General features: G+C 37.0%; 1 protein-coding gene across 2 annotated transcripts in view; it reads right to left on the bottom strand.

The window, feature by feature from the left end:
* The window catches only part of ODF2L (outer dense fiber of sperm tails 2 like), a 47,661-nt gene continuing 25,416 nt past the window's right edge, over positions 1-22,245 (bottom strand). The window contains exons 11-20 of one of the 2 annotated variants that reach the window (XM_032424667.1): positions 21,611-21,746; positions 17,622-17,684; positions 16,692-16,802; positions 15,200-15,304; positions 13,022-13,180; positions 11,366-11,451; positions 11,121-11,283; positions 7,181-7,306; positions 4,477-4,549; positions 1-2,601 (exon numbers count right to left, since the gene is read on the bottom strand). In XM_032424667.1, the coding sequence (XP_032280558.1) occupies positions 2,471-2,601; positions 4,477-4,549; positions 7,181-7,306; positions 11,121-11,283; positions 11,366-11,451; positions 13,022-13,180; positions 15,200-15,304; positions 16,692-16,802; positions 17,622-17,684; positions 21,611-21,746 (1,153 nt within the window). In that variant the 3' untranslated portion in view covers positions 1-2,470. Of the gene's footprint in view, positions 4,550-7,180; positions 7,307-11,120; positions 11,284-11,365; positions 11,452-13,021; positions 13,181-15,199; positions 15,305-16,691; positions 16,803-17,621; positions 17,685-21,610; positions 21,747-22,245 lie in introns of both variants that reach the window. The other variant, XM_032424676.1, reaches the window with a different exon arrangement.

Below are 22,245 nucleotides of genomic sequence, written 5' to 3'. Positions count from 1 at the left end.
AAGCAACCCATTCTACTTTCCTGACTCACTCCCAATACCAACTCCCTTCCATTTTCCACTGTAGCCTCTGGGACACACATCTGATTACAGACAAAGTCTCCTGCCCCCTGAATCTCTTCAGACTCCACCTCTGCCTGAAAGGAAACCGCCACCTCACCCAGGAAACTGCTTCCCCTGCGGCCGGCAGGAGAGAGAGCTACTCATTCTTCCAGACTGTTTAACTTCCTTTCCTGGCAACTCCCCTCGCCCTACTTTGAAGCTCAGAACTAATGGCAGTATCACCATCCCTCCATCTACCTATCCATCCAACAAATATGTACTTAGTGGTTGCTATGTACCAGGCACCGTGTCAGATGTAGGCTACAGAACAGTAAATCCCACTGTTAAAGTCTAGTGAGACAAACGTCACACAATCACACAGATAAAAAACTGCCGATTCTGAAAGAAGGGAGTAGGAAGCGATATGAAAGAAGGAGGAGGATCTAGTCAGACCAAAGTGGGGGGAAAGAGTATTTCAAAAGGAAAGAAGGAATGAACTCGGTTTTCAGGGAAACCAAGTGCAACTGGGCACAGTGGGTGAGGAGGTAAGTAATAGGAGAGGGTTAGGAAGTGGGCAGAGCCGTGAGGCCATGGACCTAAGGACCAGAACATGCAAGGCCTTAAGGGTCATGTTGAGGATTTTGAATTTGGTAGAATTTTAAAACTTTCATTCCTTAGTACAGTGACCTACTCATCTGCCCACATCTAACCAGGATGCTTGCTCTTCAGCTCTACTCCAATCCCTTCCACATTCTAGATGGCTTCAACATCCACACCTTCTCAGTTACATGGCATCCTGCGCTCCAGTGACCTCCACTCCACCTCAAGCAGACTTCTCGCTTTTTCCTTGTCCCTGACTATTCCCCCCTGTGAAAATCCAATTCCAATATTTCATTCTCAGACCATAACCTCTCACTGGTCCTACTCTTCCACTTCATACTATGCCTGTCTTCCAACCTTTAAATTTTTTATTATCTGATTAGAAAATAATCTAAAGTAATGTAATCTCATTGGAATAAATGGAACAAAGACTATTTCCTCCATCCCTACCAAGGCATGTGGGCCTCTCAACACCTTTCTCCATGCTTATACCAACATATGTAAACTTATTCACAAAGAGACGCTTTTTTTGATTACAAGGTGAATACATAATTCTGTGACGCTTAAGGTTAAAATAAGAATCTTATAAAAATAAAAATCATGAACAAACCTCAAGCCAGCAGATACAGATCGAATTCATTCTTTAAGTTGCTGCACAGTATTCTAGGTATAGACAACACCGCCTGTGGTTCACCTCCATAGGGGACTTTTCGCTTGTTGTTCGCTTCAACAAACTTACTGACCCCCAAATACCTTGAAGTGGGCTCTTCAGTGCAGTGAAGTGCTTCCAGTCTTGGTAGCTGAGAAGAACTAATGCTCGTGACTGAAAACATCTGGGAGCAGAATGGTTTTTCACAGCCCTTCAGCTGAGGGTAGCAGGTCTCAGGCCATGAGAACCGAAGCCATCCGCCTTTCACCACCTGGTTTGCTACTGCCCAAGAAATGTGCAGGGCAGGCTGCTGGCACGTATTGAGGGAACCATAACCATGAGGAGGCAAGGAAAATTAAAACTCATATGGGGTTTGGGAAGAAAGATGGCCAGCAGAACAGAAACTCGAAATTCCTACTGTAGTAGAACCAATGGAAGAAACAGATGAAAATTTTAATGAAAATATAATGGAATTACAGCACTAAAAAACAAAAAAACAAAACCCAATACTTTCAGGAACTAAAAAACATGATTTCTTAATTAGAAATCCAATATCCAACAGAAAGAGAATGATTGCCCTTGAGAACCACATTAGTGGTGAGAAAAATCAGGTGGCAATACCTCACAAGATACCCTGTGACAGACCCTGAGGGAAAAGGCAAGTTGTGTGGTGATCATATCCAGGAGACAAAACAAGGAGGAGGAGGAGAACATATGGAGAGGTAATAATTGCAGAAATAATGGAAAAAAACTTTTAGGACTCAAGAAAGTCTTGAGGCCCTGAATATCAAGGATAGAGAAAACCCTGCCAGGCCGTCAGCACCGCAGGACGAGAGCTTTCTGGAATGGTGGAGAGCTGCCCGCAGGGACACTGCTCAGAGACACCAGGGCACTGACTCTGGGCCTCCCTAATGCTGAGTTTGGTCCACACACCATTAGAGCCCACTGTCTGTCCTTCATGCTACAGTTCTTCTAGGGTCTGGCACACTTCCTCTTGTCCTTTGTCACTAGCATCTGAGTACCAACCTCAGGGCCTCCACAGTAGTCATTTCCTTCCACAGTCTATCTGAAACATTGCAGGGACTAAATCTTAATGCATAGGCACAAACACCTTGTCACCTTGGCAAAAACTAGAAGTATAATAAAAAGAAAATATTCACAGATGAAGTAAATGCACGATTGTTACAAGAAACCTTTACCTTTATTTATGAAATATATGAAGGTAGTGTGGTCATAGTTAGCAGAGACTCTGGATGCCTGCCACTTACTAGCTCTGCGGCCTTGGGCAAGAAACCTTTCTGTGCTTTGGTTTGCTGAAAAATAAATGGAATTAATAGCATCTATTAAGTGCTATTAAGTGTAAAGATTAAATGAGTTAGTACATGTCCCACACTGGGAGCTCTGTCTGGCACATAGCAAGTCCTCAGTAAATAAAAGCAATGCTCCCGCCGCCGCCACTCCTTGCAACAGGAAAACAGCACTGTATGTAGAACTTTAATTTTAGAATCAGAAGAGTTAAGTTCAAATGCCAACTTCAAAATTTAAGAGTTTTATACCATAGCTATGGTAGTTAATCCTTCTATGCTTACATTTTTTTTCTATCTATCCACAAACATCAGCGGAGCATCTAGGTATGTACCAGCTATGGTGTAGTGGCTGGAATAGAAATAGGAATAAGGTACAGTTCTGCCCTTCAAGAGCTCAGTCTAATGAGCAATACTTAAGAACCTTAGTTTCCTTTCATCGGAGTATTTCTTAAAGCTCTCTTTGCCTTAGGAGTTGAAGAAAGGACCACAAGGGTCAAGTATGTGTTTTAGTAAAAGTACTCTGATTTAAAAAAAAAAAAAAAAAGGCAACACTAATATTGTTAGCAATTATTGGGCAAACAATGTGGCCAGTTCCTGAAGTTACCATATTACGCTATTTTAAGAAAAATACTATTAAGCAGCTGGGTCATTGACAAGTAGCTCCCATAGATCCTAGGGCAGTCTTAGGTCCCCCTGATGGGGACCAGAGAAAAGAAGGATCCCATTTCTGTTCAGAGAAGAGGATAAAACATCTTGGGGAGATGGCTCTGTTCATAGGCTGGACCGTGTAGTACACAATTTGCTTCTCTGGATGATGTTTTGAGACCTGAGTGCCCTTTCAATAAACAGCCCTCAAGCCATTGTCTGCGAGGAGCTACTATTACCTGATTCCTTGCTGACGACATCAATCCCCTTTTAGAGGATCCTGCCTCGGCACATCGGGTAGGAGATTGGGGGCAATAAGCTCTTGGTATCTCTTCTATGTCGCTGCAGTAATAAAGACCTTATCCTACAACTTCCTGGTATTAACAGTGCTTATTTTGGTCATCCCAAGGGAGTTGGCCATGGAAAGGGGCAGGACAAGTTGTTCCCCTTTAATCTTTTAGTTACCACACGGGCTTTAGAATGTCTACAGTGACAATACCAGACAATCACTAATTTAAAAAAAAAGAGACTACAAATTCACAGGCGAGCCAAAATGCCCATTCTCTATAAAGAAACAATGTATGCCAATGTGTTTTCATCTGTCACCATCAGCTGGCATTTAATAGCTATGATTTAAAATTCTATATTAAAATCCTCACAGAAATTATAATGGCATCATACTTGAAACAGTATTAATTTGACATTTGGTATCTTTAGAAAGTATGTAATTATACTATTATTAACAATTAATATCCAGAATATTTTCCTTGATTTTATACATACATATATAGCACCACAAAGTAAAACAATTATATATGTTATTCAAAATCATGTATTTGGCTCATAACTGGCCTAGATTCACTACAAATTCAATTAACTGATGGCTACAGTCACAAAAAATGATTCTGGCTTCTTTTCTGTGTGTGAAAACCATTCTAAAAATCAATATAATTTAAATAGGTATTAAACCAGAGCTAAATGAAAATTATCCAGCAAAAAGGAATACTAACATCAGTATCTTATTTTAAAGTTGCAATTGGAAAATAAATTGTATTTAAGAAAGCCTCATAAAAACTCTACTACTACCACCCATAAATTATATTTATTATTATTTTTGTACCTAATCATGTTTTAGACTTAGAGTAAAATCCTATTGCTTATAGAAAATAAATATAACCATTTATCCAAACATTGTTACATAAGAAGTTTTTAGAAACTGTAAATAATTCTTAATACTTTCATTTTGATTCTCCGACTTTTCAAGACTATGTTGTATTTCCTTCAAACATACTTCCTGATGTTGTGCTTTCTAAATAAAAAAAGAAATAAAGATAATCAATAATGACATTCATATCAAAGGGTAGAGTCATAATGTAAAATTTATATATACAATTAAATACATGACTTTTAATTTTTTGAGAGAATTCTAACATCTGATACATGCATTAACAACATATCTTAGAGCTCATTTTTCTTTAAAATCCCGCATAACTAAAGTACATACATGGTTGATCTTTACTGTCATATAGCTTGTTGTAATACACAGTCAACCCCAAATGATTACATATTTATTTATTTATTTTTTTTATTTTTTTATTTTTTTTTTTTAAAGATTTTTATTTATTTATTTGACAGAGAGACACAGTGAGAGAGGGGAACACAAGCAGGGGGAGCGGGAGAGGGAGAAGCAGGCCTCCCGCCGAGCAGGGTGCCCGATGCGGGGCTCGATCCCAGGACCCTGGGATCATGACCTGAGCCGAAGGCAGACGCTTAACGACTGAGCCACCCAGGCGCCCCATGATTACATATTTAATATGATTAACACTGTCATAACTATTTTTCATTACATTTAACATGACCTATTTTAATACCAGTTTTTGCCATTTTCATATTTTATTTATTTATTATTTCTTAAAGATTTTATTTATTTATTTGACAGAGAGCGACACAGTGAGAGAAGGAACACAAGCAGGGGGCGTGGGAGAGGGAGAAGCAGGCTTCCCCCGGAATGTGGGGCACCATTTTCATATTTTATACATAAGACTTTTGCTGCCTTAAAAAGTGACAGAATTCTAGTTTTGATATGAACATTTTATTTTTACAATCCTTTAAAAATAAAAAGAACTCTAAATATTACAGGTGTTCTTTATTTGAGGGAAAAATTAAAAGCCCAATATATTTTTTTAACATATTCAGTTGCATATAAATTCTCAAGTAGATTTGTTCACTGAAAATACTTCAGATAGGCTGCCAATATCATCTAGCTTCCAACTGAAATGTAGGCACCTTAAGAAGAGAAATCTTTTTTTTTTTTCCCTCCTTCCTATCTGGTATTCAGTGACACCTGATCCCTTCTGAAACTGAGTGATACCCCCTGGGGGCAGTGGAGTGGTATGAAGCAATGTGCTAGGCTGGGCTACACAAAGTCACAGAATGAATATAGTGAATCTTCATGGAACATCAATTTTACTAAACAGTTTGGAGGGAAAAATATTAATAAGAACACACTTCTATTGTAGGGGAGAATGTAAAATGTTCACGGATTTTAGGATAATCTATTAGACTCCAAAGACATTTCAGGCTTCAGGCAGGGCAGCCTGGGTTAAGGAGGTGAGGCCACGCTTGGGTCTGCGCATTCACTCTGCCCCAGCTGAAGCACTTGGGCAGAAGATCTGAGGAAGTCTGCTTGTGGGCAGGGCACTGTGCAAGACACTGGGATAGAACCAACTATGAGACCAGCTCCTGGGGTGCTTACAACTCAGCTAGAGCTAGGACACGTATACAAAATAAATACTGACCTGCCCACAGAACTGTACCCTGGAAGGGACAGAACACACAGACTCAGCAATGTCTAAATCTTTGCTTAGAATTCTAGATTTTTACTACTGTAAAAATTATCAGGTTTCATAGAACATCACATCTTAAACTTACTTATTTTGGCAGAACTTAACCAAGCACTGCGAACATTATAGAGAAACCCAGCTCATCTTACTACTTATTTTTTCAGAAGTTTTAATTACACATGTTTTACAGTATCTGAAATTCTGATGGTGAGAAAAAAATTTTTTTAAATAAATATAAGAGATTTAGAATAAAGGGCAGACCCGTGCTACATTAAAAGTGAGAAATGTTTGTTCTGATTAAATTGCCATGGAAATTTTGATGGTGATAAAATTAAATTAATATTGCATGCCAAAAATCAATTAAGTTTTGAACCTTTCACGTTTTCAACTTTGTAGACACTGGGAATGAAAAAATAGTTTTCGTGGCATCTCTGGTTCCCGGAAAAGGTAAAGTATCATCATTTTCTATGTCATCAAGTAGACCGTTTTCAAGTAATCTAGTCACGACTAATGCTAGCTTCCATAGTATCTTACGCCAATTGACTATTTTCATGAATATTTAGGAAAAGACATCAGAAGATTAAACACAGCCAATTTGGGATTCTCATTTCATGGCTGAGTGGCTCAGAGCACCTATCTTATATGCAGATATAACAACACTGAATATTTACTTAATACAAACTCATCACTTTCTAAAAGTATAATATTCATTACTCAAGACAGATATCAAAGTCTAACTCATAATAGTTTGAATTGTGTATCTTAAAAAAATGAAAAATTCGTACCAGAAACTCCTCAGTAGATTGTATCTGTAACTTTCATTAAGCAGCTGTTGTGCTAAAGTAATGTGCAGGAAAGGGCCTGATGAGACTTCGGGGAAATGTGCTAGGAGCTACCAAGGATGCAAGGTAATAACTCTTTGGCATAATCATGACATTTAAAATTTTTATGATTTATATTATTTGTTATTCTTAATATTACCAGTAAACCAAGAGTCCTGATTCCCCTCACTTCATACTTTAACAAAACTACATGGTAAGAATGTTAAATACTAATTTATTTTTTATGAAAATACATTAAGCCATACTAATACTTACGCTGTGCATTTTGCAAACAAGTTGATTTTGTTCTTCATTTTTCTTTCTAAGTTCAGTTTCCAGATTTAATATTTTAATCTGCAAAGCCCTCTCTCTAGATGACATTTTCTCTATTTCTTCAGAAACCTGTAATTTTAATTAAAAGAGTAAAATAACTAAATAAACTTTCTTTAAAGTATGATCTAAAGCCTTGACATAATTATACTCTACCTCTTTTTCTGAACAGTTTAATTACAAAATGTTTAAAGATGTTCTATCCTGGGCACCAGGTGGCTCAGTCGTTAAGCGTCTGCCTTCGGCTCAGGTCATGATCCCAGGGTCTTGGGATTGAGTCCCACATTGGATTCCCTGCTCCGCGGGAAGCCTGCTCCTCCCTCTCCCACTCCCCCTGCTTGTGTTCCTGCTCTCGCTCTCTCTCTCTCTGTCAAATAAATAAATAAAATCTTTAAAAAAAAAAAAAAAAAAAAGATATCCTATCCTGAGGAAACACATATAGCATAAATATGTTTACTTCTTTTTGTAGTCAAAGTCAGCAAAATTAGCCTGATATGGAAGAAGTATACATATTTGCACTCCTCTGTGACTTAGGTAGGTGTTTTTCCCAATACTCTATTTTTATAACCTACTGAGACCGGCTGGCATGGTGTATGTATTTACATTCACCGTGGTGTCCAGAGTTGGGGTGGAGTACAGCAAGTTCTCATTCAGTGTGGACGGTAGACTGGATGGATGAGATAGGGACAGGGCAGGGGATGTATACACTTCACTCACACACACACCAGACTGGTTTTTCACTCATTCACTTCCAAAGTGGTCTGAATTTGAGTTTTCTTATTTCTATGATTGCTTATTTTAGCAGAAAGTCTAGCTTAGCTATGTTCATCTAATGATTCAGATATGTGGGAGCCTATTTGCAAGAATGCTGTGTTGGAGCCACAAGAATAAGAGTTGAGGCAAGGACTAGTTCAGGAGCAAGGAGCTAGTGGGAAGGCCTGTCCTCTAATCACACTCCTGTAAACTCAGTTCTAAGTTATTATAAAGTAATTTACAAAGATTTCTTTCACACAAATTCCAAGGGCAATGGTGTGTGAGGGATGCTAGCAGGATCTGAAGCTGTAGGAGAAAGAGGTCTTGACAATGTCCTCAGTGTGGACAATGGTGACAAGGCAGTGATGGCACTCCTCACCTGGCAGGAACTAGAGACAGCCCCATATTCCAGTGCAGCAGGAGAGAAAGAAGGCAGACTCTGAACACTTCTGAGAAGGAATCTGAGAACACCTAGCATTTCTGAAGTCCACTTAGGCTGAACCCAGGAGAAAGTCTTTTATTTTCCTCCCAAAGGTTGATGGGGCTGAAAAATCTGGATTACATTTCTATCATCGGCAATACGTTTCACTACTTAGCTTTTATTCAAGGATGTATCTTTCAAAGTAAATTTAAATTGGTTTCCCAGACTTTAAAGTATATATATATATATATATATATAAAGTATATAAGTATATATATATTTATATACACACACATATATGGCACTTGTGATATAAAAGCCACACTTCAGGGATATCAGATTTTATCTAACTTACATGGAATTGCCATTAACAGGCTTGAGAAAGACAAGGGTGGAAGAGAGTTTAGAGGGATTTAGATTCAAAATTTGGTATTGGACATGTTAAGTTTGAGATGCCTATGTTAAGTGGAGATGTCAAGTAGCAGAATATCTGAGTCTAGATTTCAGGAGAGAGAGAGGTCTGGGGTGGAGATATACATCTGAGAGTCATCATGTATAGACAATCTCTTTTTAGCATCACTCAATCTGATGAGAAAACTCATCATCCCCATTTCACTAATTAAGAAACTAGAGTTTAGAGAAGTGATTCACTCTGGGTCAGGGTGTAATGTGTCAGAGCCAGATTTCACATCCAGTTCCTGTTGGACTCCAAAGCCTACCTTAAGTCCTTTCAAGACTATATTTTCAAGTCATTTGATAAATTTACCCATTCTTTAAGACCCTCCTGCATCGAAGACATGAATAGACATTTCTGCAAAAAAGACATCTAAATGAACAACAGACCCATGAAAAAGTGCTCAACATCACTTGGCATCAGGGAAATACAAATCAAAACCTCAGTGAGATACCACCTCACACCGGTCAGAATGGCTAAAATTGACAAGTGAGGAAAGGACTGATGTTGGCGAGGATGCAGAGAAAGGGGAACCCTCCTACACTGTTGGTGGGAATGCAAGCTGGTGCAGTCACTCTGGAAAACAGTATGGAGGTTCCTCAAAAAGTTGAAAATAGAGCTACCATACGACCCAGCAATGGCACTACTGGGTATTTACCCCAAAGATACAAATGTAGTGATCCGAAGGGGCACATGCACCCCGATGTTTGTAGCAGTAGTGTCCACAATAGCCAAATTATGGAAAGAGCCTAGATGTCTATTGACAGATGAATGGATAAAGAAGATGTGGTGTATATATATACAATGGAATATTATGCAGCCATCAAAAAAATGAAATCTTGCCATTTGCAATGATGTGGATGGAACTAGAGGGTATTATGCTAAGTGAAATAAGTCAAACAGAGAAAGCCAATTATCATATGATCTCACTGATATGAGGAATTTGAGAAACAAGACAGAGGATCATAGGGGAAGGGAGGGACAAACCGTAAGAGACTCTTAATCTCAGGAAACAAACCGAGGGTTGCTGGAGTGGAAGGGGGTGGGAGGGATGGGGTGGCTGGGTGATGGACATTGGGGAGGGTATGTGCTATGGTGAGCACTACGAATTGTGTAAGACTGATGAATCACAGACCTGTACCCCTGAAACAAATAATACATTATATGTTAAAAAAAAAAAGGACCCTCCTGCATCATTTCCCATTACCCCCACGTGAAATGAACAATGTCCTCTGGTGAACCTGTACCCTCCCTCTGTTGTAGCACCAACATGCTGGATGTCACTCACTTGTCTGTTCACATATTATCTTCCCCCTGTATGAGTGTCCTGAGAGCTAAGGCCAGGTCTGTTGGAGGAGGTTAGCAAAAAGACGTGACCTCCAGGTGACCCACAAGCTGGACCTGGGCAATTGGAAGCTCCCCACCCTCTCCCCTGTCCTTGAGATATGTGTTCTGATTTCCTCCCCTGCTCCCAGAAGCCACTCCAAGTAAAGAGCCTTGAGAAGGGAATGTGGCGTTGAGGCTATTTGGACTGAACCTAGTTAAGGGCCTCTATATAAACTTTTAAGATTCTGTCAGGCGTAGAAATCTACTCATCTTGTGGCCATCCAAGAAAACTCTTGTGTTCCCTTGCTTATTAAACCTGTCACCTTCCAACCTGGAGTGGTTTGCCTCTTTCTACAGTCTTTCCCTGCCCTCTGCATACAGGTTTCCCATAACACCAGGGAAACTGCCAAGGAGCTTGCAAACTAACAAGGTCTTATTCATCTTTGCATCTCAAAAGCTAACAGAGTGGCTGACACACAGTGAGATTTTTATTAAATGCTAACCAAATGGATTTAACTGGAATTTAATTCTTGCATGTACTTGTGTAACAATATTGGCCAAAAGAAAAGGGAGTTGAGCTCTACAGCTCACCAGATCCTGATCAAAACCAAAATGTTCAACAATTTGCACAACGGCTTTGGTTTTATTAAAAAAAAAAAAAAGGGGGGGGGTGCTCCTTCCATGTTTTCCATCTCTGCCCTCTACCCTGCCACATCATCATTTACCTAGTGAACTAACTGCACCAGGAATATACAGCTGTTTAGCTCCAAAAGGGAAAAGTAAGTAAAAAACAGAAATGTAATTGCTCTCTTCACCCTGTCATCAGGATAAATACAATAACTGTAGGTTTGGTAAGATGAGATATTGTCTGTTTAAAAAGACGACTCTTTGGTAAACTAATTAAAAAGTTTCTAAATAAAGGCCATCTGTACCTTTTGTCTTCCTTCTTCTAAAGCAGCTTCCAGCTGTCTGGCCAATGCTGTATATTCTGCTGATTTCTCTTTAAACTTAAGATTGCTATGCTTAAGACATTCTTCTTGGTTTGCCAGCTTCTTTTCAAGTTCTTTATTTTCCGCATCCATCTGTTCTAATTTTCTTTTTACAGAAAACATATATTTTAAAATTATAGTGTGTAGAGAAAAATGTAACACCAATTTTAAGTCAATTTAATACTTACTGTTTAAGGTTTTCACACTTCAACTGAATAAGATAATTTTCCTCTTCCAGAGAAAGCTTTCTCAGAAGATTATGATTTGCATCAACCTAAAAGGGGGAAAAAAAAGTTTTCCTGGTTATTTTCTTTATAACCAACTTCCAAAGAAATCTATATACTTTATTGTTAGAATAATCATAAAAAACAAGAAGACGTAAATATTATTATTACTACTACACAGAGAGACACAAAGAAATATTGCATTGGGGGCGCCTGGGTGGCTCAGTCGTTAAACGTCTGCCTTCGGCTCAGGTCATGATTCCAGGGTCCTGGGATCGAGTCCCACATCGGGCTCCCTGCTCAGCAGGAAGCCTGCCTCTCCCACTCCCCCTGCTTGTGTTCCCTCTCTCGCTGTGTCTCTCTCTGTCAAATAAATAAAATCTTTAAAAAAAAAAAAAAAACTAACATTTATTAAAAAAAAAAAGAAATATCGCATTGTTAAAACACAAGCTCTTAAATTCCTGATTAATTTTAAAAACACTAAACTGCCTCATGAAAAATCGTCTACTAAAAATTTTTCTGAAAGATAGCAAATAATACATTCTGAACAATGCTTTCTTGGAAAAGGATGTTTATTTTATTAAGTAAATTTGAAGACTACACAGTATTAATCTCCTATTGTTGGATTTTTAAGTACTCTTATAATTTCTTGTTTTACCTAAAGACAGTGATTGATAATTGACTATCTATGAAGTTGTAACTACAAGTAAAAACAATATTTGTGAGAAACAAAATAAAATAAACAAATCAACCAAAGACAATTTGCCAATACCAAGACAGAATATTCTTCCCATTGCTTCAAAAGCTATATTTATTTTAAGAAGCTTTGAAAATAAAATTTTTCTCATAATTTAATTAATAATTTAGGTTATCTATACAGATTTGGCATTTTCCTAGAAAAATCTCTTCTCAGAAATTTAAATTTAGCAAAATTTTGTTTGCATGTTTAAAAATAGGATGTATTTCAAAATTAAAATCCAGATTACATTTGGAAGACAGACAGGGAATTGTTCCTAAAATTGTTTTGCAAATAAACAAAAACACTTGCTACCTCCTTGCACATGCATCTTTGAAAAAAACATAATTAAAGAAATATTTATTAAGCACTTACTCTGCTAGGCATTGAATTAGGAGGTGGCTATGTGGTGACTAACTGGGCACCCATGATCTCTGTTTTGATGAAGTACAAAAGTATATGTTGGCAAAAAAATAACTGAGAAGAATCCAAATGAATTCGATGCATAATTCTAATTAAAATAAATTGTAATTTTTGTAAGGTAAATTACAATAATTTAGCTTATCCTGATGTCAAAAACTATATATGTAAATATAGCATTGCTCCTTCTCTCATGCTGTTACCATGTTCTGCAATATCTAAATATAGATTTGTACAAATAAACGAAAATGAGCAATTTTAGTTACCAATTTTTCATGATAAAATACTAAAAGAATAGCTTGCAGAATATTACAGCATCTGCAAGAAACTGATAAACTGATGGAGATGGGAGTTTAAAAAAAAAAAAAAAAAATCAACCCCTGACAGTAGTGCCTTCAACTGGTGAAATCATTCCAAAGTTTCCTTTCACGTATCTAGTAGAAAGCGGAATGCCGGCCGGACACCTGGCCCTGCAGCTCGCTAACGGTGTGCGCCTGGTCTGCACATTTCCCCTTGCAGTGCTGCAGACTCTCCTGACACTCGTGAAGCCTCCCTTCCGCCGCCGTCAAGGAATCGCGGACGCGCTCTAACTCCTGCAGATGAGACTCCATCTGGCCTCTCAACTGAGTTGTAGCATTAGGGAAATAAGTGCAAAGTCACACATTCAGCATTAACGTTTTTACTACCTTAAATACTAGATATGCTCGTAATATAGTAAGTATTTTAGGTATAATGGTTTTAAACGAAAAGATTCAACCAAATAAATATGAATAAACATTAAGGGAGACTCTGCTATAGAGAACACGTACCTCAAAAGTGGGCCGTACTTTGGTTTTCAAAAAGTTTGCTGAGTAATACAATGCTGTATGTTAATGACATTAGAGTTAAAATTTTAAAAGTATTTTTTTAAAAAGTTTGTTGAGTCAATGCATACAGTTTTATCAGCCTACAGGGGAGAATGTTTAACCTACTTAGGAAAGCAAACTTTCTGAATCCTGTCATTTATCTTCAAGCATAGTTATTACTAGTAAAGCTGGTATGGTCGTTTGCTACTGTTCAGCCATCAAGCTAAAGTAATTGTCACTTTGTCAATCTTGTAACTCAGATATTTCAATTAGAATAGGCTTGCTGCACTCATCTTAGTCCAGATTGGTGGGGTTTATGGTGTATTATGTCAAGATAGCTCATATCATCAGTCCTCAGTAGACTGTCGTTTCATCATTAATATTACTAGGAGCAAGTCTCTCTAATTTTATCTACAGTCACCCCTTTGGCCACTGCAGTGCCTCACCGTGACAATTTTGTGGAGATGTGACAAGAAGCACCCATAAGAAATGCTTACACGGTTAATTAAGAAAAAATAACCAGACATATGGCATTTAGGATGTTTACAGGGAGGAAAACACAAGAGCTAGAGTCTTTCCCTGAGACAGGGAACACCTAGAGCTACCGTGCACATCTGGCAATCTTGATCACAAAAGATAAAACGAGAACAAAGCACACCTTTGGGACCCCAAACATCTGAGAGCCCATGAGAAAACCAGGAGACTTGACAGTGGAAAAGGAAAAGGAAAAATTTCATCTTAAAAAATGACTTTTCTGGTTTAATACCAGTTAGAAGACATTGTGACTCACGGTATCTGAAAATCACAGGCTTCTGCCCCATCAGCCTCCTGAACCGGTTTTTTAATAGACTTTTATTTACAGTGTTGCCTAGCAAAAAGAGGAGACCTTTGCGGTGGTACCTCTCGTGAGAGACAGAGACCAGGACACATGAAATGCTAGACATGCTGCTAAAAATAGGTGAAAAGTAATTCTAAGAAAGTAGTAAGTTGCATGTTTGGTGGGCTATCTTTATCTCTGTTTAACCAGCAGAATGCCTGCTCTGGCTGACCTCTTCTTCACACTGTGCCTCACTCAGACTTCTCAATCCCAAGACGTGGGGGCAACCCAGAGACAGTCACCTTATTACACTCAGTTGGAAGTAACTGGTAACATCCCATGACCTCTCCAGCCGGGAGTCAGTGTCCTACGACTTTCACTACTTCCTTACCAAAACAACATGAGAAGACCCAAAGAGGGATGTGGTTTCACTTAAAAAGTTAAAAATATTCACAAAAACATCATAACTTGCCAACACTGGCCTTCCCCTCATTCTGTTGCAATGGGGTGATAAAAGGGAAATCATGCTGCTTTTTTAAATATTATTTTTCTTCCAAAAAGCATCTAGCAGCGAATATTTACTTTACTTTACTTTTTAGACACAAAAGATTTAGTACCCAAAACAAATAAGTGGGATTAAAAAGGAGAGATATTCAAATTTGCTATTTGTGGCTGATGAAGCCCGTGATAAGTGATAACCATTTTTTTTTGAGATATGTGAGTCTGCTCTTGTATCAGAAAAATTAAACACTTATGCTATTTTCCAAATATTAAGGAAAAAGTAAAAAAACATTCATACAAGCAAACATTTCAAGCCTGGAGGAGACACTATGTCCTTAGAAAACAAACTCTCACAGAGATTTAAGACAGATAATTCCTAGGTCAAAACTAGAGAAAATGACCACAATAAAAGAATATGTATAATATTCATAAAGTATAAAACATAAATATTAATTTATTGCTTAAAACATCAAACTCACCTTCTCTAATTTTTTATTTTTGTTTTTTGTAATTAGGTTATTTTCACGTAGCAAATTTTCGCATCTGCTTTTCACCATTTCAGCTGCTTCTTGCAATTTTTGTATCTGAAAATAAAATATATTATTAGAGTAACATATTTTATTAAGACCATAAAGTAAATTAAAAAACTAAACATCTGAATTTTTAATTTTAAACAAATCATTATTTCCCTATTAACACCCTCAAAATCTTTATCTAATGTTATTCCTACTTTAATACAAAAATCGCTCAGTGCTCTGAGGTTGCTCCAATCCACAATCCTTTTATGATTTACCTGTCTTTTCACATCAATATTTCTAGACTCTCCCCTTGAGCCTGAATATTAGAGAGATCTTTATTTGCAGGTCAAGGTCACCTTAAAGAATCAAAAAAAAAAAAAAATCTGAAGACTAAGGAGTAACTGAAATATGCTGACATGTATGTCCACATGCAGTTTTGGGAAAAGTCACATTTATTATAACAAAATAAAATACATTTTTGTTTTCTTAAAAAAAAACATCAATCTCTGGTCCAAACTAGCTCCCATACCAATTATTTTACACTTAAAACAATGCTCAAAAAAAAAAAAAAAAATCTGAGGCCTTTATACAAAGCCCAGAGCCTAGAACATGCACATTATTCTTGCTGAGGGATTAAACCCAAACACCCAGCTGGACGACCCAGCTGACATTCTCAGTAACAGGCCCACAGTCCACCACAACCTCCATCCTACCTCTGATAAGTTCCACATGACTGCAGGATTCTAACTAGATGTCTTGACTCCATTTTTCCATCTTACCCATCCAGATGAACTTCCTTCCTACTTATCAACAGGATGCCCTCCTTAAGCTTTTATCTTTAGTTCATTATTCTTTAATGCAAATGCTCTCTTTTCCAGTAAAACCCAGCTCTTTATTGACCAGTTTGTTACCATCATTAAGGACCTGTATCTTGTAAAGTTTTTCTTGAATACTACAAAGTTTCCAAAACATAAGGTTTTCTATAAACTGCCACTGAACACAGCTCTATTCCATATATATTTTCACAACTCTTATCCAGGTCTTTCATGTGAGCAAATCAGAATTTCATTTTATTTATTGGGAAAAAGGGAGTACTGCGTTTTAATGACCCTAGAAGGGAGTTATTATTCTAAATCAATGCCATTAAATATCCAAGATGACAATATACTAAGTTTAACAATATTATTCATAAGATTTATATTACACCTACATAATTAACTTTAGATCTACTTTTAGGAATAGCCAATACATACACAGTCAATGTTTGAATCAGGAATCAGCAGAATCATCTACTTATAAAAATATGTGGGACCTTAAGAAATATATGGGACATATATTCTATCATAAAATAATAGCTCTACCTTTCTTCAGTTCTGCTTATTTAGATCATAAAAAAAGTACAGTGTTTTAAATTGCCTACAAAATTTAACAATAAAATCAGTGCAATAATCACCTGAGTTTTATATACTTCAATAAGGGTCTTCTGTTGTTTTTCTACTTCTTGCAATTCTAAAAGTTCATTTTCAACAGAAACCACCTCATCCTTCAAAGCATCAAGTGTAGTCTAGCAAGGAAAATATAAATAGATTTTGTAAATCATTAGAATTCATTTATACTCCAGTGCTAGGATTATAAAAACATAACTCATTTATTGAAAGGTTAATAATCACTGTTACTGCATATAATTACCACTTCAATTTAAGTATTTTCAAAAGTCAGTAAGATTCATGAGTAACTATAATAAGACTTGTATGTAAGACATATATTTTTTAAATTTTTCTAAAACTTTTAAAATACCATGTTCTTAGATGGGAAGACTCATACTATTTGACATATCAGTTTTTTCCAAATGGGTAACACTTTAAATGCAATTTCAACCAAAAGCATAATAGTTGGGAGGAGGGGGAACATGACAAAATTAATTTTAAAACTCATACGGAAAAATAAATGGGAAAGACTAATATAATTCTGAAAGGAATATTAAGGTAGAGAATCTCAGTACGTATTAGATATTAAGATGTATAAAGAACTAAAAATTTCAAGATACCAACATAAGAATATAGAGGTCAATGGAACAGAAACAGAAAAATACACTAAAGTTATATTTAGTATATGATAAAGATTGAATTTTTAAATCAATGAGGAAAATATGGATCACTAAATAATGGTAATAAGACAACTGTTTAACTATTAGAAAGAAAAAACAGATGAACTACTTGCCTCCACCCAACATTATTTTTTATATTTATTTATATTTTAAAAATAAAGTTTTAAAATTTTTCACAGAAGATACAGCTAAAATTTTGATTTTAGGATAGCAAAACCCCTACTAAGCATAAAATCAGAAGAAGATATCAAGCACTGTAAGGGTTTGGGATTTTACCCTCCAAGTTGACAAGTGAGCCTGGAACAGTTTCACGCATATTAGCAGAAGACGTTGAGACTCCTGGGTCAGAGACACAAAACTTGATTACAGCAAGAGCGGTAGCCAGATGTCAGATTTGCATTTGTCTCCCAAGCCCCGGTTCCCCTAGAGCGACACAATGAGGGCCAGATGACACCTGCACACGCAGTGGGATGCACTGCAGAGGAGCAACCCCGAGTTTAGGGAACCCAGATCTCTCCTAACAGGCAGTAAGCACGTCTACCCTTTGGTAAGAAAACACGGCTGTCTTCCAAGGATGCTCACTATACATCCTTGAAAAGATAGTCTGGATTGCAGGCAGTCAGTGCTTCTATTTATAAGATACGCAGAAATGTGACAGACTTAACAGAAGCCATAAAAGAAAAAAAAAATGTATCGATACTTGTGTGTAAATATATCTCTCTAAATTTCATTGCCCCCTCAAAAAATTTAAGAGGCAAATAAAATGTAAAAGAGAGTAACAAATTATGACAAAAGATTAATACCCTTAGTACAGGGTTCTTACATATTAATTAGAAAAAAAGACATATAAAGGATAATGAATAGGTAATTCATAAAGACAGAAATGTACATGATAGAAAAATACATGAAAAAACATTTACTAGTTATTGAAAAATGCTCTAGACACTGGATATTCCTTTATTAATGAATGAAAGAACCAAAAAATCCCTTCCTTCATGGGGCTTATGTACTCCACATATAGACAGACACAAAGGGGATAGATGAACAAAAAACAAGAATATGAAGTAAAACAGATCATACACAAAAGCAGGATAGGAATGACATGTTGGGGACGGGCCAGGGAGGCCTCCGGAGAAAGGGACCTCTGAGCAAACACTGAAAGGAAGTGTGGCTCTTTGAGGGAAGAGAATTCCCACAGAGAAAGGCAACTGTGGGACAAGCCCTGGCCAGTTAGGGGAAAAACAGCAAGGCTAATGTGGCAGGAAGGGAGAAAACAAAGGGGAGAATGGAAGGAGATGAGGTCAGAGAAGTACTGGAAAGCCAGATGGAACAATGCTTTGTAAGTGTTTATTAACCAGATATGATTGGAGGGTTTTGGGTGGAGCAGTGACATGGTCTGACTTACATTTGTATGGGAACTACGCTATGCTGCACTGAAAGCTGACTGCAGCGGCGAGGGCGGACGCAAAGGGGGGTCAGGAAGTCACCGCAACTATGAGATGATGGTTGCTTAAACCAAGACAACAGCAGTGGTGCTGGGGAGAGGTGGTCAAATCCTACATCTATGTGAAGATCTGTTGACAGACTGGAAGCAGGTGGGAGAGAAAGGAGTCAAGGATGACACCAGATGAAAGGTCGGATGATTGTTGTTAACTGAGATGCGGACAACTGTAGGATGAGCTATTTGGGGGAATACAGGAGCTCTATTTTAAACATGCTAACTTTGAGACACCTGTTAAATATCTAAGTGGAGATTTTGAGTAGGCAATAGAAGATATGTCTGGAATTCAGGGGCAAGGTCTAGGCTAGAGATACAAATTTGAGAGCCCCCAGGATACAGACGGTAATTAAAGGCCCAACACTAGATGAGATCACCTAGCGAATCTGGAGAGATATGTTTTAAAATTGTCTAGTACTGGGAAAAATATAGTGACCCATATGATGGGTAATTTGGAAATATATAACACCAAAAATGAGCCTTCCTTTTGACCATATAATTACAATCCTAGAAATTTATCCTAAGAAAACAGGCAAAAAGACTCAAAGAAACTACCCACATTTTTATTTATAGTAGCAAAACACTGGAACTAGTCCAAACTCCCCAAAACTATATGCTAAAATGGTAACTTTAGTTTCTTTGAGTTGTGAGATTACAAGTGATTTTTAAATTTTTCCCTTTATGCTTTTCTGGTTTTTTTCAGCTCTTTATAGTGAACAAATAGAACTTACAACCATCCAAATAAACCCTTGCAATTTCAAGAGAAGAGGTCACTGGGTCTTGGAACCAATATCAGCTAGATTCTTTTTTCATTTGAAATGTTTTAAAATCTAAAATTATTCTAAAGTCATTAAAAGTAACAAAATACATCTAGGCAATTTTACATTACAGAAACATATGCCAAACACACCTAGGTTTTTTTCCTTAAACAAAAATCCAAAGAATAATACATTAAAAATACATGTTTCCGAATTATTAACAGAATATAAGATATAAACTTTAACCCAATGATTCTCATACCTATGTAATTTAAAATTAATTCTACTTACCATTTGATTAAAAATTAGATTTATAATTGATGAAATATTATTTTAATCCTTTCTCTCTGAAGGTTATCAAGGAAATTAAGAAAATAAACATAATAAAATTGTTTCCAATAAATATTCATGGAGAGCTAAGTGTATGTCACATCTTCCCTGGGCATTCTGGGCATATAAAGATGGGAGATTATAAGGAGAGACTCATCCCGATTGAAAAGACTTTGGGGAGGAGGTAGCACTTGAGCTGAACTAAGGTAGGTCTTAGGTACTAGGAAAAATGATTCCAAACTGTAAATATAGTAAAACTACAGGAAGAGATACAGGAAAACATGAACAAATTGCAGGAAATAATGAGTACTCATATTTGGCTAGAGCCCAGGATAACTAGAAGACTACATTCCCTAGTCTCCCTTGCACTTAGTTGGGGCCATGTGCCTGAATAAGTAGAAGAGTAGAGTGGTATGGAACTTACAGGAAGTCTCCCTAAGGGGAGATGAAAAAAAAAGGGGGGTGGGCTATAACTCATCTTTTCCCCCTGGCAATCTCCAGCAACCATTTTGGATCATGAGGGTCATAACCTAGGAATGGCAGAAGAGAGAACTAAAAAGAGGGTTGGTTCTCTGATGCCATATCTGCTTTGAACTGCCAACTCTGGCCTTTTTACATAGATTCTTTTCTGTGTTCTATTTATGATCCTCCAAAAATAGTATTAAAGAGCTGAAAATGATGCTGTCATCTTTTTTTTTTTTTTTTAAGATTTTACTTATTTGAGAGAGAGAAAGAGAGAGGGAGACACAGAGGGAGAGTGAGAAGGAGAAGCAGACTCCCCGCTGAGCAGGGAGTCTGATGCAGGGCTCCATCCCAGGACCCCAGAATCATGACCTGAGCTGAAGGCAGATGCCTAACTGACTGGGCCACCCAGGCGCCCCGATGCGGTCATCTTTAATCAAGTCTCATCTGGTTACTTGTATCTCTAATTGAGAACTCAATTTTTTTCTTCTCAGAAAGTATAAAAACTTCTTCCCCATTTTTTTCTCTGGTACACATACAAACCAATCACCCCTTGGATTTGATTAAGTTGGAAAATTCTTTCTGGTTATGAAGCAGCCAGGAACATACTTTCTGGTTTCAAACAGACCAGGCCTGAGGTTATATCCTATCGTAACCATGACACCTAGAAAAAAATCTTACGCATTAAAGTTAATGTAATTTTGGATGATTCAACAGCTAAAACTGAAGAACAAATAAAGTTTTTAGAAGTCGAGACAGTTATTCAACCTCATAAATCTTATTTAATATTGCTCAATATTAATATTGAAAACAACTTTAACATATATCTGTGTATATACAACTATAAACACTTAAAAATCTATATACAAATATGTGTGTCTATATATGTATATATAGATATATAAACATGGATATATATGTAGCTTTAGAAGTTGCATATTATAATGATCTTCTAATACCCTTACAAACATAAAGGTCAAAATGACACAAGAGCACTATCCTAATCATGCAACCATTCCAGCTACTTCTACTAAGTTGTCATTGGACAATATACTCACATACACACACGAACACACATTACCTTTTTAAAAAAAAAAAAAAAGATTTTATTTTTAAGTAATCTCTACACCCAATATGGAGCTCAAACTCACAACCCCGAGATCAAGAGCTGCATGCTCCACCAACTGAGCCAGCCATCGCCCCAGGACACACATTACCTTTAATTTTGTATTCTCAAGATTCAGAGTTTCATTTTCATATTCAATTGAGTGAAGTTTCCTAAGAATTTCTTCACATGAATTTTTTCCAAGGTCTTCCACTTTCTTCAGGTCTTCCAAAAGATTTGCAACTTGCCTTTATGAGATAAATGATATATTTTATAAAAGTCATAAAAATTTTCATTCAAATAATACTTTTTAAGTGTGTTTCTGAAATGATGTTGCTAGGGTACATGGTTTTAAAGTTAGTACAAGTCACTAGAACAAAGTGAACAGGAAGCAGTTATCTGCCAGGCTACTACCTGCAAAACCTTGATTAGCAATATTTACTCACTGAGGATGCCAATGAAAAATTGCACACCATTCCCTTTGCTATTCAGTAAAATATCTGAACTATTATCTCAGTGGCCATCTGTCTCTCATTCACACACATGCACATACATACACACAATCTCAAGGCCAAGGTTAAATAAAAGGATCAAGTGAGGCAATAACTCACCTCTAGAAGCGAATTATACATGCTAGTTTACAATGATAAAATTGAAGAGAATATACAGAAAATAAAACATTTAAAAACAAATGTGCAGGGTTCATTACTATTAGTTTATCAGTAATAAATTTCAAAGCATAAAAGA

Source organism: Phoca vitulina, unplaced genomic scaffold (assembly GCF_004348235.1).
Source record: "Phoca vitulina isolate PV1807 unplaced genomic scaffold, GSC_HSeal_1.0 scaffold2, whole genome shotgun sequence".
In the NCBI taxonomy this organism is placed as follows: domain Eukaryota; kingdom Metazoa; phylum Chordata; class Mammalia; order Carnivora; family Phocidae; genus Phoca; species Phoca vitulina.
The sequence above is the reverse complement of the archived record's forward strand: the minus strand, read 5'-3'. Positions and strand labels throughout refer to the sequence as shown.